At 35.7% G+C, this 13216-nt stretch overlaps 1 protein-coding gene across 4 annotated transcripts in view; it reads left to right on the top strand.

Moving 5' to 3' along the window:
• LOC101736201 (uncharacterized) overlaps nt 1-11769 on the top strand; it is a 105074-nt gene extending 93305 nt beyond the window's left edge. For all 4 annotated transcript variants that reach the window (XM_004931112.4, XM_038012728.2, XM_038012726.2 and 1 more), the window contains exons 2-7: nt 1576-1772; nt 2926-3054; nt 4718-4837; nt 7745-7907; nt 8650-8778; nt 9447-11769. In XM_004931112.4, the coding sequence (XP_004931169.2) occupies nt 1576-1772; nt 2926-3054; nt 4718-4837; nt 7745-7907; nt 8650-8778; nt 9447-9693 (985 nt within the window). In that variant the 3' untranslated portion in view covers nt 9694-11769. The remainder of the gene's footprint in view (nt 1-1575; nt 1773-2925; nt 3055-4717; nt 4838-7744; nt 7908-8649; nt 8779-9446) is intronic.
• The last annotated feature ends 1447 nt before the right edge of the window (nt 11770-13216 follow it).

The raw sequence follows: 13216 nt of genomic DNA, 5'->3' as shown, positions 1-13216 counted from the left end.
CAAATAATGCAGGTACATGCTAGTGAAACAAAAAAAAAGCATACACTACTGAACGTAAGAAATATGATCTGTTTAATCATCAACAAAACTTGAAAACCCTGCAACCTTAGACCTTAGAGCATAAAAACAAACTTAACTTCGTTTAAAGCTATTATATAACCGAATTATCTTGACATCTAAAGGTCGTAAAATTGGCAACACTGAACTCAATCCTTTTACGGCTCAAGCTTAGCTGGGAATTCGTTTGCACCGAGAGTTCCAGTTTGATGACCGACCCTTTTCTCCTTGATCCATAATACCCTGAAATTCTGCGGTCCCTGACATAACCTCGGGGATCATTAAACATAATATTTTATCGTTCATCGCTTTCAGTCTGTTCGTATTAACGACTTTTTCCCTGTGTTTTGTAAACGGGATTGCATCTGGTATTGTTTTACGACCAATCAATGCGTAATGTAAATTGCACGATTCTTTTTCAGTTTATTTTTCTTGGTCAGCCCGCAGTCCAAACAGCGTTTTAATTGATGTTTCCGGAATTACGGAATGTTTAAAAAAAAACCTACATTTAGTGTACTTTTTTTTTGGTTATTTAAAAATTTCAAATTAGTTTTGACTTCCGTTGAACTTTGTAAATTGATTTTTAATGTCGATTTCGACTCGTAGTAAACAGCTGGCACAGTAAATGTACTTCAGTTGAAATGTTTTTTGACTAAAACAAATAATAAAAAGTCATTCTACATTACTTATAGTTTATCGCGATTTGATTCTGGTTTTCTAGAATATTGGCTCGTCAATGGAGATCTTAAGAGCATTCAGCTGTATGAAAATGACAAAAATACTCAAACTCTGCTACGGCAAGGCTGAGCCAAGAATATCTTGCCAACGTTTTATGCTAATTAACATTTTGCAAAAATATATACCTACTACATACTAATTTTTTGCATTGGTTACAAATACCTGTGATTTTTACACCCACACAATATAAAAATATATATATTACGTCCAATGTTAAAGTAACACTCAAATTAAAAGAATACAACTAAAGATGTCTGGTTGAACCAATATGTGGGTCGTTGATGTATTTATTTTTCCCCTACCTATTTGCTGGTGGTAGCCTAAGGGGCTATTCCAGCTACGCCCAGACGGGTCGGTGACCTCACGGGCTTGATCTGAGTGAATTTGCTAACATTAGCTCTAGCAAGAGCAGTGCTTCGCTGGCTCTTCACCGTCCCCGTCGAGCCCTTCGTCGCAAACGACGGGTTCGACGAGCGAATTAACCCATAGTAGACACAGCCCACTGATTTTCACTCCGGATCTTCTCAGTGGGTCGCGTTTCCGATCCGGTGGTAGATTCTGCGAAGCACTGCTTTAGGGCCAGTGTCAGCAACACTCCGGTTTGAGCCCCGTGAGCTCACCTACACGTTAGGGCGAAGCTGAAATAGCCTCTCAAGGCTATCAGCTTAGATAGGGGAAAAAAATGAGTCTATCAGCGGATTGAAATCGCGACACAAGTTGATGTATGTATGTACGCGTATCCATTACCAAAAAGTAACAAAAATAATTCTTGTTCTACAGGACAACGTCGCCACCTGGTGAGCCGTTAGTACGCGCGCCAGCGGGGAAGCCAAGATGTCCACCGGCCATCTCTCGGCTTCGTTTGGAGAAGGTGGAAGGCGGCCTCGCGGTCGCCGGAGTGGTGGTCGCAGCTAACTGCCAAATCATCCTACCGATATTCGGTTTCCTGTTCATGCTTGTCGGATGCGTCCTAACCGGTTAGTATATTTACTAAGTTTAGCTTTTATTTTTGCTGTCAGCGAGGAAACTATCAATGCCTATAGACGCTACGACGGGAATGTTGCCAAAAATATATTTATGGAATATTCTATTTATATATCGCGCCATTATACCTTTATCGTCTCATATAGACACACCTTAGATATATGTATTTTAAAAGTTGAACATTGATACCACTATCTTTAACATGAGTAAACGGACGCATCATCTGATTAATAATATTATTCGGATTTTATCACACTTGCTACTAGTACTTTAATTTAAACATATATAAATATATGATACAACTAGTAACGAAGTTATAGTAGCTAACATTAGACATTTAGATATTTTGCCTATATTTTGTTAAAATCTGTCGTCAAATTGAGAATAGATCAATATTGTTTATTTTTAATATTATTTATCTATAGTGTAGCCTTGGCGAAATCTCTCATTAAAGAAGTAAAGTCTGACAATAGAAACATAATAATGTTCAAACTTATAGTTTAAATCAATAATTATAATCGAATTTCGACTACTGGGTAGCCACTAGTTTAAATAAATAGGCAACGTGTGGTGTTGTATCGTTCAAATGATTAAAAACATAAAAAAATATTTATGGTACATATCACGCACCTTTAGAATTATAGAGACCCGACACTAAAAAAGTGTTTTGGGAAAACCTCGAATAAAGTTTTCAAACCGAAAAGGAAGGGGGCGGATTAAAAGAGACCATTGGATAAGTTTGTCCCTTTCTAAGTTACTTTTGGTGATTTGATTATTAAGAGTCCCTGAAAAAGGTCGTTCTAGTTCCATTTTTGAATTAAATTCGAAATTCGAAAATTACGAAACGGGTCTCTATAATTCTAAAGGTGCGAATTGTGTCGTTTGATTAAACTCTAGTAATGATCTAGTGTTGATTGATGTAAAAATGAATATTTAAAAAAAAAAAAATTAAAAAAAAAAATCTAATATAAAAAAAAGACATGCCCGCTGAGTTTCTTGCCAATTCTTCTCAGGACGGAGGCTAGTTTTTGTGAATTGGCAGTAGTTCTTTTTGACGTTCAACAAGTATGTACTTTCATTTATGTTGAATAAAATAATTTTGCTTTGATTTGATTTGATTTTAATCATAAATTTGGACGTTCACAGCGGCATCGTACCGCGGCTGTGGTGAGAACGAAGAGCCCGACCACTACGCTGCCCGTATTGCTTTCACCGGGAACTCGAGAGTCCTCGGACCAGTTTGCATTGTCGCCGGCGCTCTCATGACAATCGCAGGTAAACAACATACTAATATCGAGGGCTATTTGGTTTTTTTTTATTGCTGAGATGGCTGGTCAAGCTTACCTGGTGTTAAATGGTTACTGGAGCCCATAGACATCTACAACGTAAATGACGCCACCCACCTTGAGATATAAGTTCTAAAATCTCAGTGTAGTTACAACGGCTACCCCACCCTTCAAACCGAAACGCATTATTCATGGCAGAAATAGGCGGGGTGGTGGTACGCGTGCGGACTCACAAGAGATCATACCGCCGGTAATAAAAGCTTAAGCTTAATACCCCACATTTATCTTTGTAATCAAAGATGCGCTTTATTTGGTATTAGCATCAGCAGTTGGGTGCTTTTAATTGAACTTCAATTAAGTTTACTCATAGCTGAAACATTTTTTTTCTAAATTTTAAACTTCAATGGCTCTACTGTAAAATTGCTAAAATATCGCTTATAACAAATAGCCTTTCACCTCTTGATAATAACGATATAAGCAAGATTAAACCGTACAGTCAGTTTTAAATATGCCCGCGACTCGCGAAAATCGAATAAAATACTACATAGAACTTAATTGTTTTGAATACCGTCAACACATAGATAATATAATTAATTATTATATAGTTTTGACTTTTCAAAGAAGGAAGATAGATATCAATAATAATTCGACTGTATTTTTCAGGTGTTACTTAAAAACTTTTTGCTAGGTGAACTGATTTATAGTAAAAAAATTTTTAAATTTGGAAGCCGTTTCCATTTGGATTTTACTAAAATTGGACTTGTCGTTTTTTGGTTATCATTAACAATGTATATTTAATTTACTTCGACATTGACGACATTCTCTTTTTTTTGATTGTTGAAGCTGTCTTCATTCTTTTGTTTTGTTAAAAATTTGTATTATGCTTTCCAAATGTTCACATATTTAAAATAACAAACGCAGACACCTTTTGTTTTGTCTTTAAGCGTTAATACGAACGATATTGATCACATCTTACATCTCAAGATGGTTGGTGAGATATTCGAATTGTGATATTAAATTTATAGACTCCGGTGATTACTAAACAAGAAATGAGCCGTAAACTCATTCATAAATCCACGCAAAAATATCACATTATTAATACGCTTTTATTAGCTTCAGACGTATGTATGTTAGTATGTAACGGAATCTTTGAACATGATTTTGACCCCCTTCAAAACGTCGGATTAACTCGAAAAATTGAAAAAATTGAAATTCAACTAAAAAACGAAAAATAAATAATACATAGTTTAAAAAAACTAACAAAATACGCTTTTGTAGAAAATCCAACTAAAAAAAAGGAAATAAAAATTTAATTAAAAACAATGTAAGAAAAAATGATTTTATTGTAAAAATAGCGTGGGGTGCATGGTATCAATAGTTATTAATATTATTTTATGAACAGATATGAATAGAAGGGTTCTTTGATAATATCCTGAAAAGCACCCCATTCTTTTTTACAATAAAATCATTTTTTTCTTACACTATTTTTAATTCAAATTTATTAAAATTTATTTTCTATTTTTTTGTTGGATTTTGTTAGTTTTTTTAAACTTTTTATTTATTTTTTTGTACTTATAAATCGGTTCGGTTGTGTGTGTCACGTGCGTCTGATCCAATGGTGTTAGATAATGAGTTAATTATTCTTACTGTAGGCATCGTCCTGTGCATGCTGATGCGCGCCGCCCAACGTCGTCAGCGTCGCCTCGCATTCCACTGCCCGATCCACGGCGACTTCTATCCGCTCAGTCCGCAGAACACAAGAAAGTACACCAGTAAGTTTTATATACATACACTAGCTGACCCGGAAAACGTTGTTTTGCCATATATAAGATTTCTAAGGAATTGTAATAAAAAACTTATCGTAAGTGTGTAAGGATGTGGTAAATGAGTGAAAGAGGCATGTAGCGCTGTGAACGATGAGGGAATATAAAAATAACAAAACCTAATTCAACCACATAATGCCTCATTATAACAAAAAAAAATTGTCCAAAAAATAAAAGTTAGGGACAACCCTTACCACTTAGGAAAAATAGATAGTAGCCGATTCTCATACCTACTGAACATGCATATAAAATATAAAAATCGGTCAAACCGTTACAGAGGAGTATGGTAACTAACATTGTGACACGAGAATTTTATATATAAGATATAACTAGTGTTTGACTGCCATTAGAAATTCGATCATAATCACTGACAGCTTAAAACTCGGATTTGCGTAATGCATTGTCTCTTTTATTTTCTTGTTGATATAATAAAGAAATGATGCCTTATAATTAGTATAATTTTGATATATATAATCAGTGTTTGACCACCATTCGAAATTCGATCATAATCACTGACAGCTTAAAACTCGGATTTGTGTAACGTATTTTCTCTTTTGTTTTCTTGTTGACATAATAAAGAAATGCTGGCTGTTCAATAAAATAAAGTTTATAATTTGATAACTGAGCTACAGATAAGTTTTAGTGACTACAGTTAATATACTGAATGGCTATAGCTAATAAGGGTAGGCAGCGGCTTGGCTCTACCTCTGGTATTGCTGAAGTCCACGGGCGACGGTAACCACTCACCATTAGGTGAACCGTATGCTCGTCTGCCTACTAGGAGTGGGTGATATAAATCGTATATAGATTCAATATCTATATATCGCAGCAATATCGTTGAATCCGATATCGCCCCGCACGAAATCTATATATCGATATCAGCCGATACACGATATTGCTCGATGTGATGCGCATCGCCATATCGGACCGATTCGTGAATCGAAATCTATATTTCGATATCAGCCGATACACGATATTGCTCGATGTGATGCGCATCGGCATATCGTACCGATTCGTTAATATCAGCAATATTCGTTTGGTTCGTATCGAATCGGCCAGAGTGAGTGAGCGCACGATAGGGATATCATGTGATGAATGAAACAGAAACAGGCATTATCCATACAATTGTAAACCTTATATTTAAGTCCATATGTTTGTAGATTATTCTTAGCGTATCAGCAGGATACAAATAAGGAAAGAAGTTTCAACTTTCGACCCTAACTTGAATGCAGTATAGCCTATTTGCATCGTTGAATTTAATTTCACGCGCTTTGACCTTGAACTAGAATTTTTGGACAAGTGTTTAAAAATACTTAAAAGTTTTTTGTGTTTGATTTTTAAAGTACACATTTTCCTATTTTTAGTTGAATCCAAATAATTGAGTTTATTATATTTAGTATTAAACTTTTGAAATCTACACTCTTTTGGTATATTTTGTAATTTTAAATTAAGACACAAAATACTAAAAACTAAAAATAATGTAGCCAGTCCTAAGCCTGGTAAAAGCATGAAGGAAAGTTTTTTTGATATTTTTATTTTCATGTTCTTTTTATTACTTTAAGATCATATTATAAATTGATATCAGAAAACCAACCGTATAACGTTGACTTAAATCTATATCTACTACGATATTATATCAGCGTATCGTTTCAAATCTCAAATATCATGAATCGAGAAAATCTACTAGCATCCATCAATATATAGATTCAGAAAATATATAGATTCAATATCCGATATTGATCCTCGATATATAGATACGATTCGATACGCGGCAAAACCGATATTACCCACTCCTACTGCCTACAAGGGCAGTTAAATGATATAAAAATATAATAAAAAAATATCTATAGAAAATTATCTTTCATTAGTTATGTACCTATCTTTTTTTTTAAAGAAAAAATGAAGACTTTTTTAATGGCAACACTAAAGATTGTTTTGTCTTTGCTTACGTGTTTATTGTGTACGTGTATACGTGTTATTAATAATTCAAGTTACTTATTATTAGTGGTTAGAAACTCGAACCAAGATTCACTAGATACAAGCGGCCTCGGTTATATAGATAATAGAGCCGTCTTTATCACCCATACCCGTTTACGGCAATGTTACGGCTACGCGGCTATGCGGCTGCGTGACTTATATGAAGCAGTGGTCGCCCAGTGATCGAAATACGACCACAATTCATTTAAGTTATCAATTTGAGCATTATTATGGTTCTATTGTCAAAGACTATACTTCTATAATCACAGATTTCGCCAAGGCTACACTATAGACAAACAATATTAATCTATTCTCAATTTGACCACAGACTAAAAATAAAAAAAAGAGTATATATCTGTGTGTGTGTGTGTGTGTGTGTCAAATACATGTTAGTGAATGTAATGTTTTTTTATTGATTTAATATATAATAATATATTTTTTTGTATAATTAAAAAAAAAATTAGCTCTCTGCACTCCTGCTCTATGTATTCTCTGTAAATGTAGGAAATTTCATACTCCTCCATCAACGCAATTTCCGTAAAAAGGGGTACAACGTTTTTGCTTCACGTATTTGAGTCAAATATATCTTTTCAATATTGAAAGAGACAGTACCATTCTTATCATACCTGCTTATTTCTACGGCTACGCAATAATGAGTTCCTACTAAGGGAAGGAAAGTTTCATAATAAAATTGAGCCGTCGACGGCAAATCTTAAGACGGTTTCGCCTTGTAATATCTGTGGATTCCTCTAAATACTGGGTGCGCGCTAAGATCTAATTCCAGTGGCTTCAAAAAATTAGGTGTACAAAATTAGCTGTAGCTACATTGAATATGAAGTTGATAGATTTTTCTTTAATGTTTTCGTTTCGTTTGTGCAGACAGTCCATCAGGACTATGGCACAGGTTGCGGAGCTGGCTGGGCCTGGTGGAGGAGGGCGAAGCGCCGCGGTGTCCCCGCTCCGCGGAGCCCGCGTCCCCGGCACGTGCTGACGCGCCGTGTCCTCCCCCATTACCTTTCTTAGTGCCATCCGATTCTGTTGTGTAAGTATGATATGAAAATTTTAGAAATCAGTTTTTTTTAAATACATCGGTGAGCTAGCCAGTTCACGGTCAAAGAAACAAGGAAAACCTATATAACGTGCGGGCTTAATACGCCCTAAACATGCAATTCGAATTTCGAAAAAAATATATTATACAGACTCAGATTACCGACGAACATCAGAAGGACCCTGTAACTGTCAGCCGGCTACACACCTACTGTATGCGCGCGAGTTCATGTCCATCGGGGCCAGAGGCGACGCGCGGGGTACAGCTCGCTCCGCCTTCGCCCGCCTCCCCGCATTTGTCTGACGTCGAGTGTTGTTGTCCGTGACGGTTGTGACGCGAGCTAGATAGATACTGAAAAAAGATACATACTGATTCCGACTCTGATCTGTCGGTTGTCTTTCATTTGATAGTGATTGAATTGGAATTAAAAAAATAATTTTCTGTATTAAAAATAAACAAGTAATTACTTATCACATTTATTTTATTTCATACATTGCAAAATTACCTTATGTTACATTAAACCAAATTGCCAGATGTTGACTAAATCGGTAGTTATTATCGACGTTACCATAATTAACTAGGTCACAGCACTACCGCATTCCTCAGGATGGACATGAACTCGCGCGCCTACAGTAAATATAATTGAACCAATAAGATAAGAACCAATTTTATTAGTTTAACAAAAAAAAAGTCATATTTTTCTTAATGATACAAAAGTATGTGTAATGTATTACAGAGGTATGGCGTCAGTACTGGGAGCTCCCCTTAGCCCGGAACAAACATTTGGGTCCATCAAATCTTTGGCTATATCAAGAGAAGTGGCCAGTTTCCCGCTTTCGCGTTCGCCAACTCCACCACCTTTGAGGTAATACATATAGCCATACGCTATTTGAGGTGTCGTAAATCATAAAATGTATCTCTGGAATGTATTGCCTTCTATGGTGTTCCCCAATCACTATAATGTGTCCTTCAAACGAGATTGGCGGAAAGTACTCAGAGGTACTGCTAACGTCCATGAGTGACGGTAACCATTTACCATCAGGTGGTCCATATGTTCATCTGCCTACAAGGGTAAAAAAAAACGTATAGAAGAGTTTTTCTATTAAGTTATTTGTACCATAGTCATACCATACATTTATTATACGAATGAAATGTCATTTTGTGCTATCAATACATAACAAACAGACTTATAAAACTCAATGGAATAACACATTTCCAATACGACCGTTAACATATTTTTTTTAACCTGCAATGAAAAGCGAATGCTTCGGTAGAATTGTAGTCCGTTGCGTGCAATGTATTGTAAAATCAGTAGTAAAATGTAAAAAGAACATGACAAGTCGTTGACCGTCTCTAATGGACACTTTTTGGATAAATACGTCTGACAATAATCTCATTTCTCAATATTTAACGCGAAAACTATTCATTGAAAATATTTGAAATATAGACGCCAGTCACCATAGCCGAAAGCGGCGTGAGTAATTCTTGTTATTACAGCTAACAAACGAGACTATAAAAGTGTTTTTATTGCAGTTGCCCACCTTTCAAGGACGAATCGAAGAGTCTCGAAGACAACATCCCGAATTCGATCGTCATACGTCCGGACTTCGACTGCGGATCGCCTACTTGCAACTACCGCGTTGTCGAATGTAAAATCAGTAATTTCGACGAACATAAACGCGTTACTACGGCCAATGCTAACGTACACAAGAATCCTGACTACGAACATACGAGACCTGTCTCTGTTTCAATATCAATACCAGACGAAGGGAAAGGTTAACGACCCCCAAAAAACGGACTTTTTAGTTTTACAAACATTAAATAAATCGACGTTCATAACGGGCAGAAATAATTCTAAAGACGAAATATCTGGCGTGTTTATTATATTCACAATCAATGTTTCATTTTTATATTACGATTAATAAATAAATATCGACAAATTGCAATAACTTCTGCTCAATTGAATGTTCGTCTTCCGCTGTGCTCACTTCCAGTTTGATGAAAAATCTCACTAAAATGAAATAAAAGAAAGCTTTCATTTTTCTAGAATTCCAATATTTATTTAGATGCTTCAGTGAAAGTGTGAGTTGAATTAATAAATAGAAACGACAATAACCCGTTAATTGTTTTTCATTTACGCGCCAAATATTTACTGATCAGTAGTCGGTGATCTTGCTTAGATAACATAGTATAGTAAAGTATGTGTAGTAATTTAGAGTATAAAAATATTGAAGAACAAACAAAGACAACTTCGTCCAAATTAAAAAATGAACTGAGCATTTTTGTTATTTCTGAGTGTGACCAAGAACTAAAATCTTTTTATTTCCAGGTTTTAGATTTATAACTGTCTAATTTTTTTTGTATGAATTGAATTTGTTTTAAATACCTACTTTAACGTGTGCTTGAAGTAAATGTTGCTTTATTCAAAAAGATATTCTTGAACCGTGCGGGTGCTTTTTATTGTTCGCTATTGAAGCTTTTTAAAGTAGTCGTTTTGGACATTTATCATTTTCAATAATTCTCACGCTGATAAAAATTTCGCATCAATGAAGCGATAATCTCAAAAGACATTTGGGGTCTATAATTGACCGATAAGTGGTGAAGTTCTATCGCCGCCTGTCGTGTTCGAAGAACCTATTTAGTGCAAATCAGCCATTAATTAAAGTAGTAGGTTTCATGTATGCTTAAATGAGTTATAATGTTAAAAGTTAATAAATTGTGCGAAAGATCAAACATATAAAAGATGAATACGCAAGATCGTGTTCAGTGTGCTTAGTGCGAGCTTTTTAACGCTCTCGATAGCGTAAAAGTAAACTATAATTTGTATGCAGTTGGATCAGCGCCCCTAGCGGCAAACGCAGGCAAACGTTCCAACTCCATACAAAATCGAGTTAACTTTTACGCTATCGAGAGCGTTAAAAAACTCGCACTAAGCACACTGGTCTAATTTCAAGTTAATATTTCAATCGGGATTCGAAAAATTTACAAAAGCAAAGCGCTCAGAGTATGGTATGAGCTTCAAATTTCAGTAGTAAAAAGAACTTAACTTTCAAATGATCATCCCACATTCTAGTCGTTGACATACAAACCTTTGACTTGTCACCTCGGCGCGTTTACGGTGTACCAACGTAAACATTTTTGGCTCACTAGGATTATTGTTCCATATAATTACTAAGTATGTATTGATATTTATAGAAAATTGTCCAAACATACACGTATGATGTATGTTTAAACTTAATGTTAGTAGGTATAAGATTATTAATATAAGAATAGGTACAGTAAACAATAACATAACCTAGTTTTAGTTCAGAAATGTGATATTTTCCTTTAATTCGTACATGAAGCTATTTCGTTGAATAACTAATCATTATTTTAAATCGAACTTTGTATTATCTGTGTCGTTTTCATTCATTGCTAAATTTTGTTTCATTCATTATTTCATTATTTTGGTGGGGAGCCAAAAAAGTTGCCAAAGTAAGGATTCATCACGTCCACTAATGCAATACAACCTATGATTATTCATCTAAAAATTGTTTTATACTTAGATCACATTATGTGCTCAGAAAAGACAATTTAGTGTGTGACATGGATTAGTTAAAATATTTCTCATGTTATTTTAGATGTATCACTACCTATCTGTTGGTATTACTCTATCACTTGTAAAATTTGTGATGAAGGCATTTAATGGCCAAGTTAATCGAAAACATAAGAAATGTATTTTATTTTATAATCAATAGATAAGTGCCACGGCCCACGCCTAAACGTGTAATATTATTGTATACTTATTAAGCCTATTTAATATTGTTATTATATTAACGTAAGGACGAAATGAAAATATAAGAATGAATTTGAGAAATGTCTTTTGTTTTAAAGTTATTTCCTTTAAATAGTTAAAATTTCCCATATAATAAGGAAATCGTTGAAAGTTACATCACTACAGCCGTACGTATACGGCGAAATAGACGCTATCAGTTTTAAAGAAAAATTAGCACTGTCAAAGTCACTGCCCGTACTCAAACTAGATTAGCGAGATGCTAAGGAATTCGTTTTTTTTCCTACCTATGCTGATAGCTTTAAGAGGTTATATCAGCGTTACCTACCAGACGAGTAGGTGAGCTCACGGGGCTCAAACCTGGCGAAGATGCTAACACTGACCCTAACAAGAGCAGTGCTTCGCAGAATCTACCACCGGATCGGAAACGCGACCCGCTGAGTAGATCCGGCGAGAAACTCAGTGGGCTGTGTCTGTGGGTTAGTTTACTCGCCGAGCCCTTCGTCAAGGGACGGGTTCGACTAAAAAGATAACCGGTGCTTGAGGTACCCAAAAATTGGGAATTTTTGTGATTTATGACCAGTAATTCGACCTCATTAGAAATTTAAGATGTTCCATGTTAAAATTCCCATCTACTGCGAGTGTTTTCTGTCTTAATTAAATAATACACTCTATTTTAAGTTTATGTATTGTCTGCCAGCCCGATCGGGGCAGAAAGTTATGCGGTAGGCAGCGGCTTGGCTCTGCCCTTGGCATTGCTGAAGTCCATGGGCGACGGTAACCACTCACCATCAGGTGGTCCGTATGCTCGTCTGCCTACAAGGACAATAAAAAAAAAAAAGTAGGGGTCAGTAGAGACGGTCAACGACTCGTCATGTTCTTTTTACATTTTACTACTGATATCACCTTCGCTTCGCTGTAACAACTGGGCCGGCCGCTGTCAGTCCTTCACGAAGATGAAGACCTTTATCTAAGATTTTTTAAGTAAATACTCTTCTATGTAAATATTTTAAAACGTTGACTGCTCTATGTAGGTTACCGGTGCCTTACGTGGTGCACTGAGGTAATTATGTCGATTTCTCTCTTCGAACTTCTTACTAGGGCGCCGGAATTTTTAGTAGACGTAGGAAAGACGTGTCCGAAGATACTGAAAATGAATCTATTTCTAAGATATCTAAAAGATTAAAACATACATTAACAAACAAAAGAAGGCAAAGTTAAGCAATCCGGGCGATTAGTAAATGAAATCGACATAACTACTCCAGTTCCCCACGTGGGGCACCGGTGGCCTACAAGGTAGTCAACGTATTAATGTAATTAGAAGTATCCTGTCATTGTCAAACTCTGTTACTGTGAGTGTCCCTGACTCCCTCTAAATAGTTTTAAATCGGTCTACATAAACGGTTACGACGACTTCGTCCATACAGTGGTGAAAGAGTTTGTTGTCGCCACAGGGGATTTCGTTGATGCTGTAATGTTTGTAAACATACTCTGATATGAGGAACGTGTAATATAACATTATTGAAAATGG

The sequence above is a fragment of the Bombyx mori genome, chromosome 9, assembly GCF_030269925.1.
Source record: "Bombyx mori chromosome 9, ASM3026992v2".
Lineage (NCBI taxonomy): Eukaryota > Metazoa > Arthropoda > Insecta > Lepidoptera > Bombycidae > Bombyx > Bombyx mori.
The sequence above is the reverse complement of the archived record's forward strand: the minus strand, read 5'-3'. Positions and strand labels throughout refer to the sequence as shown.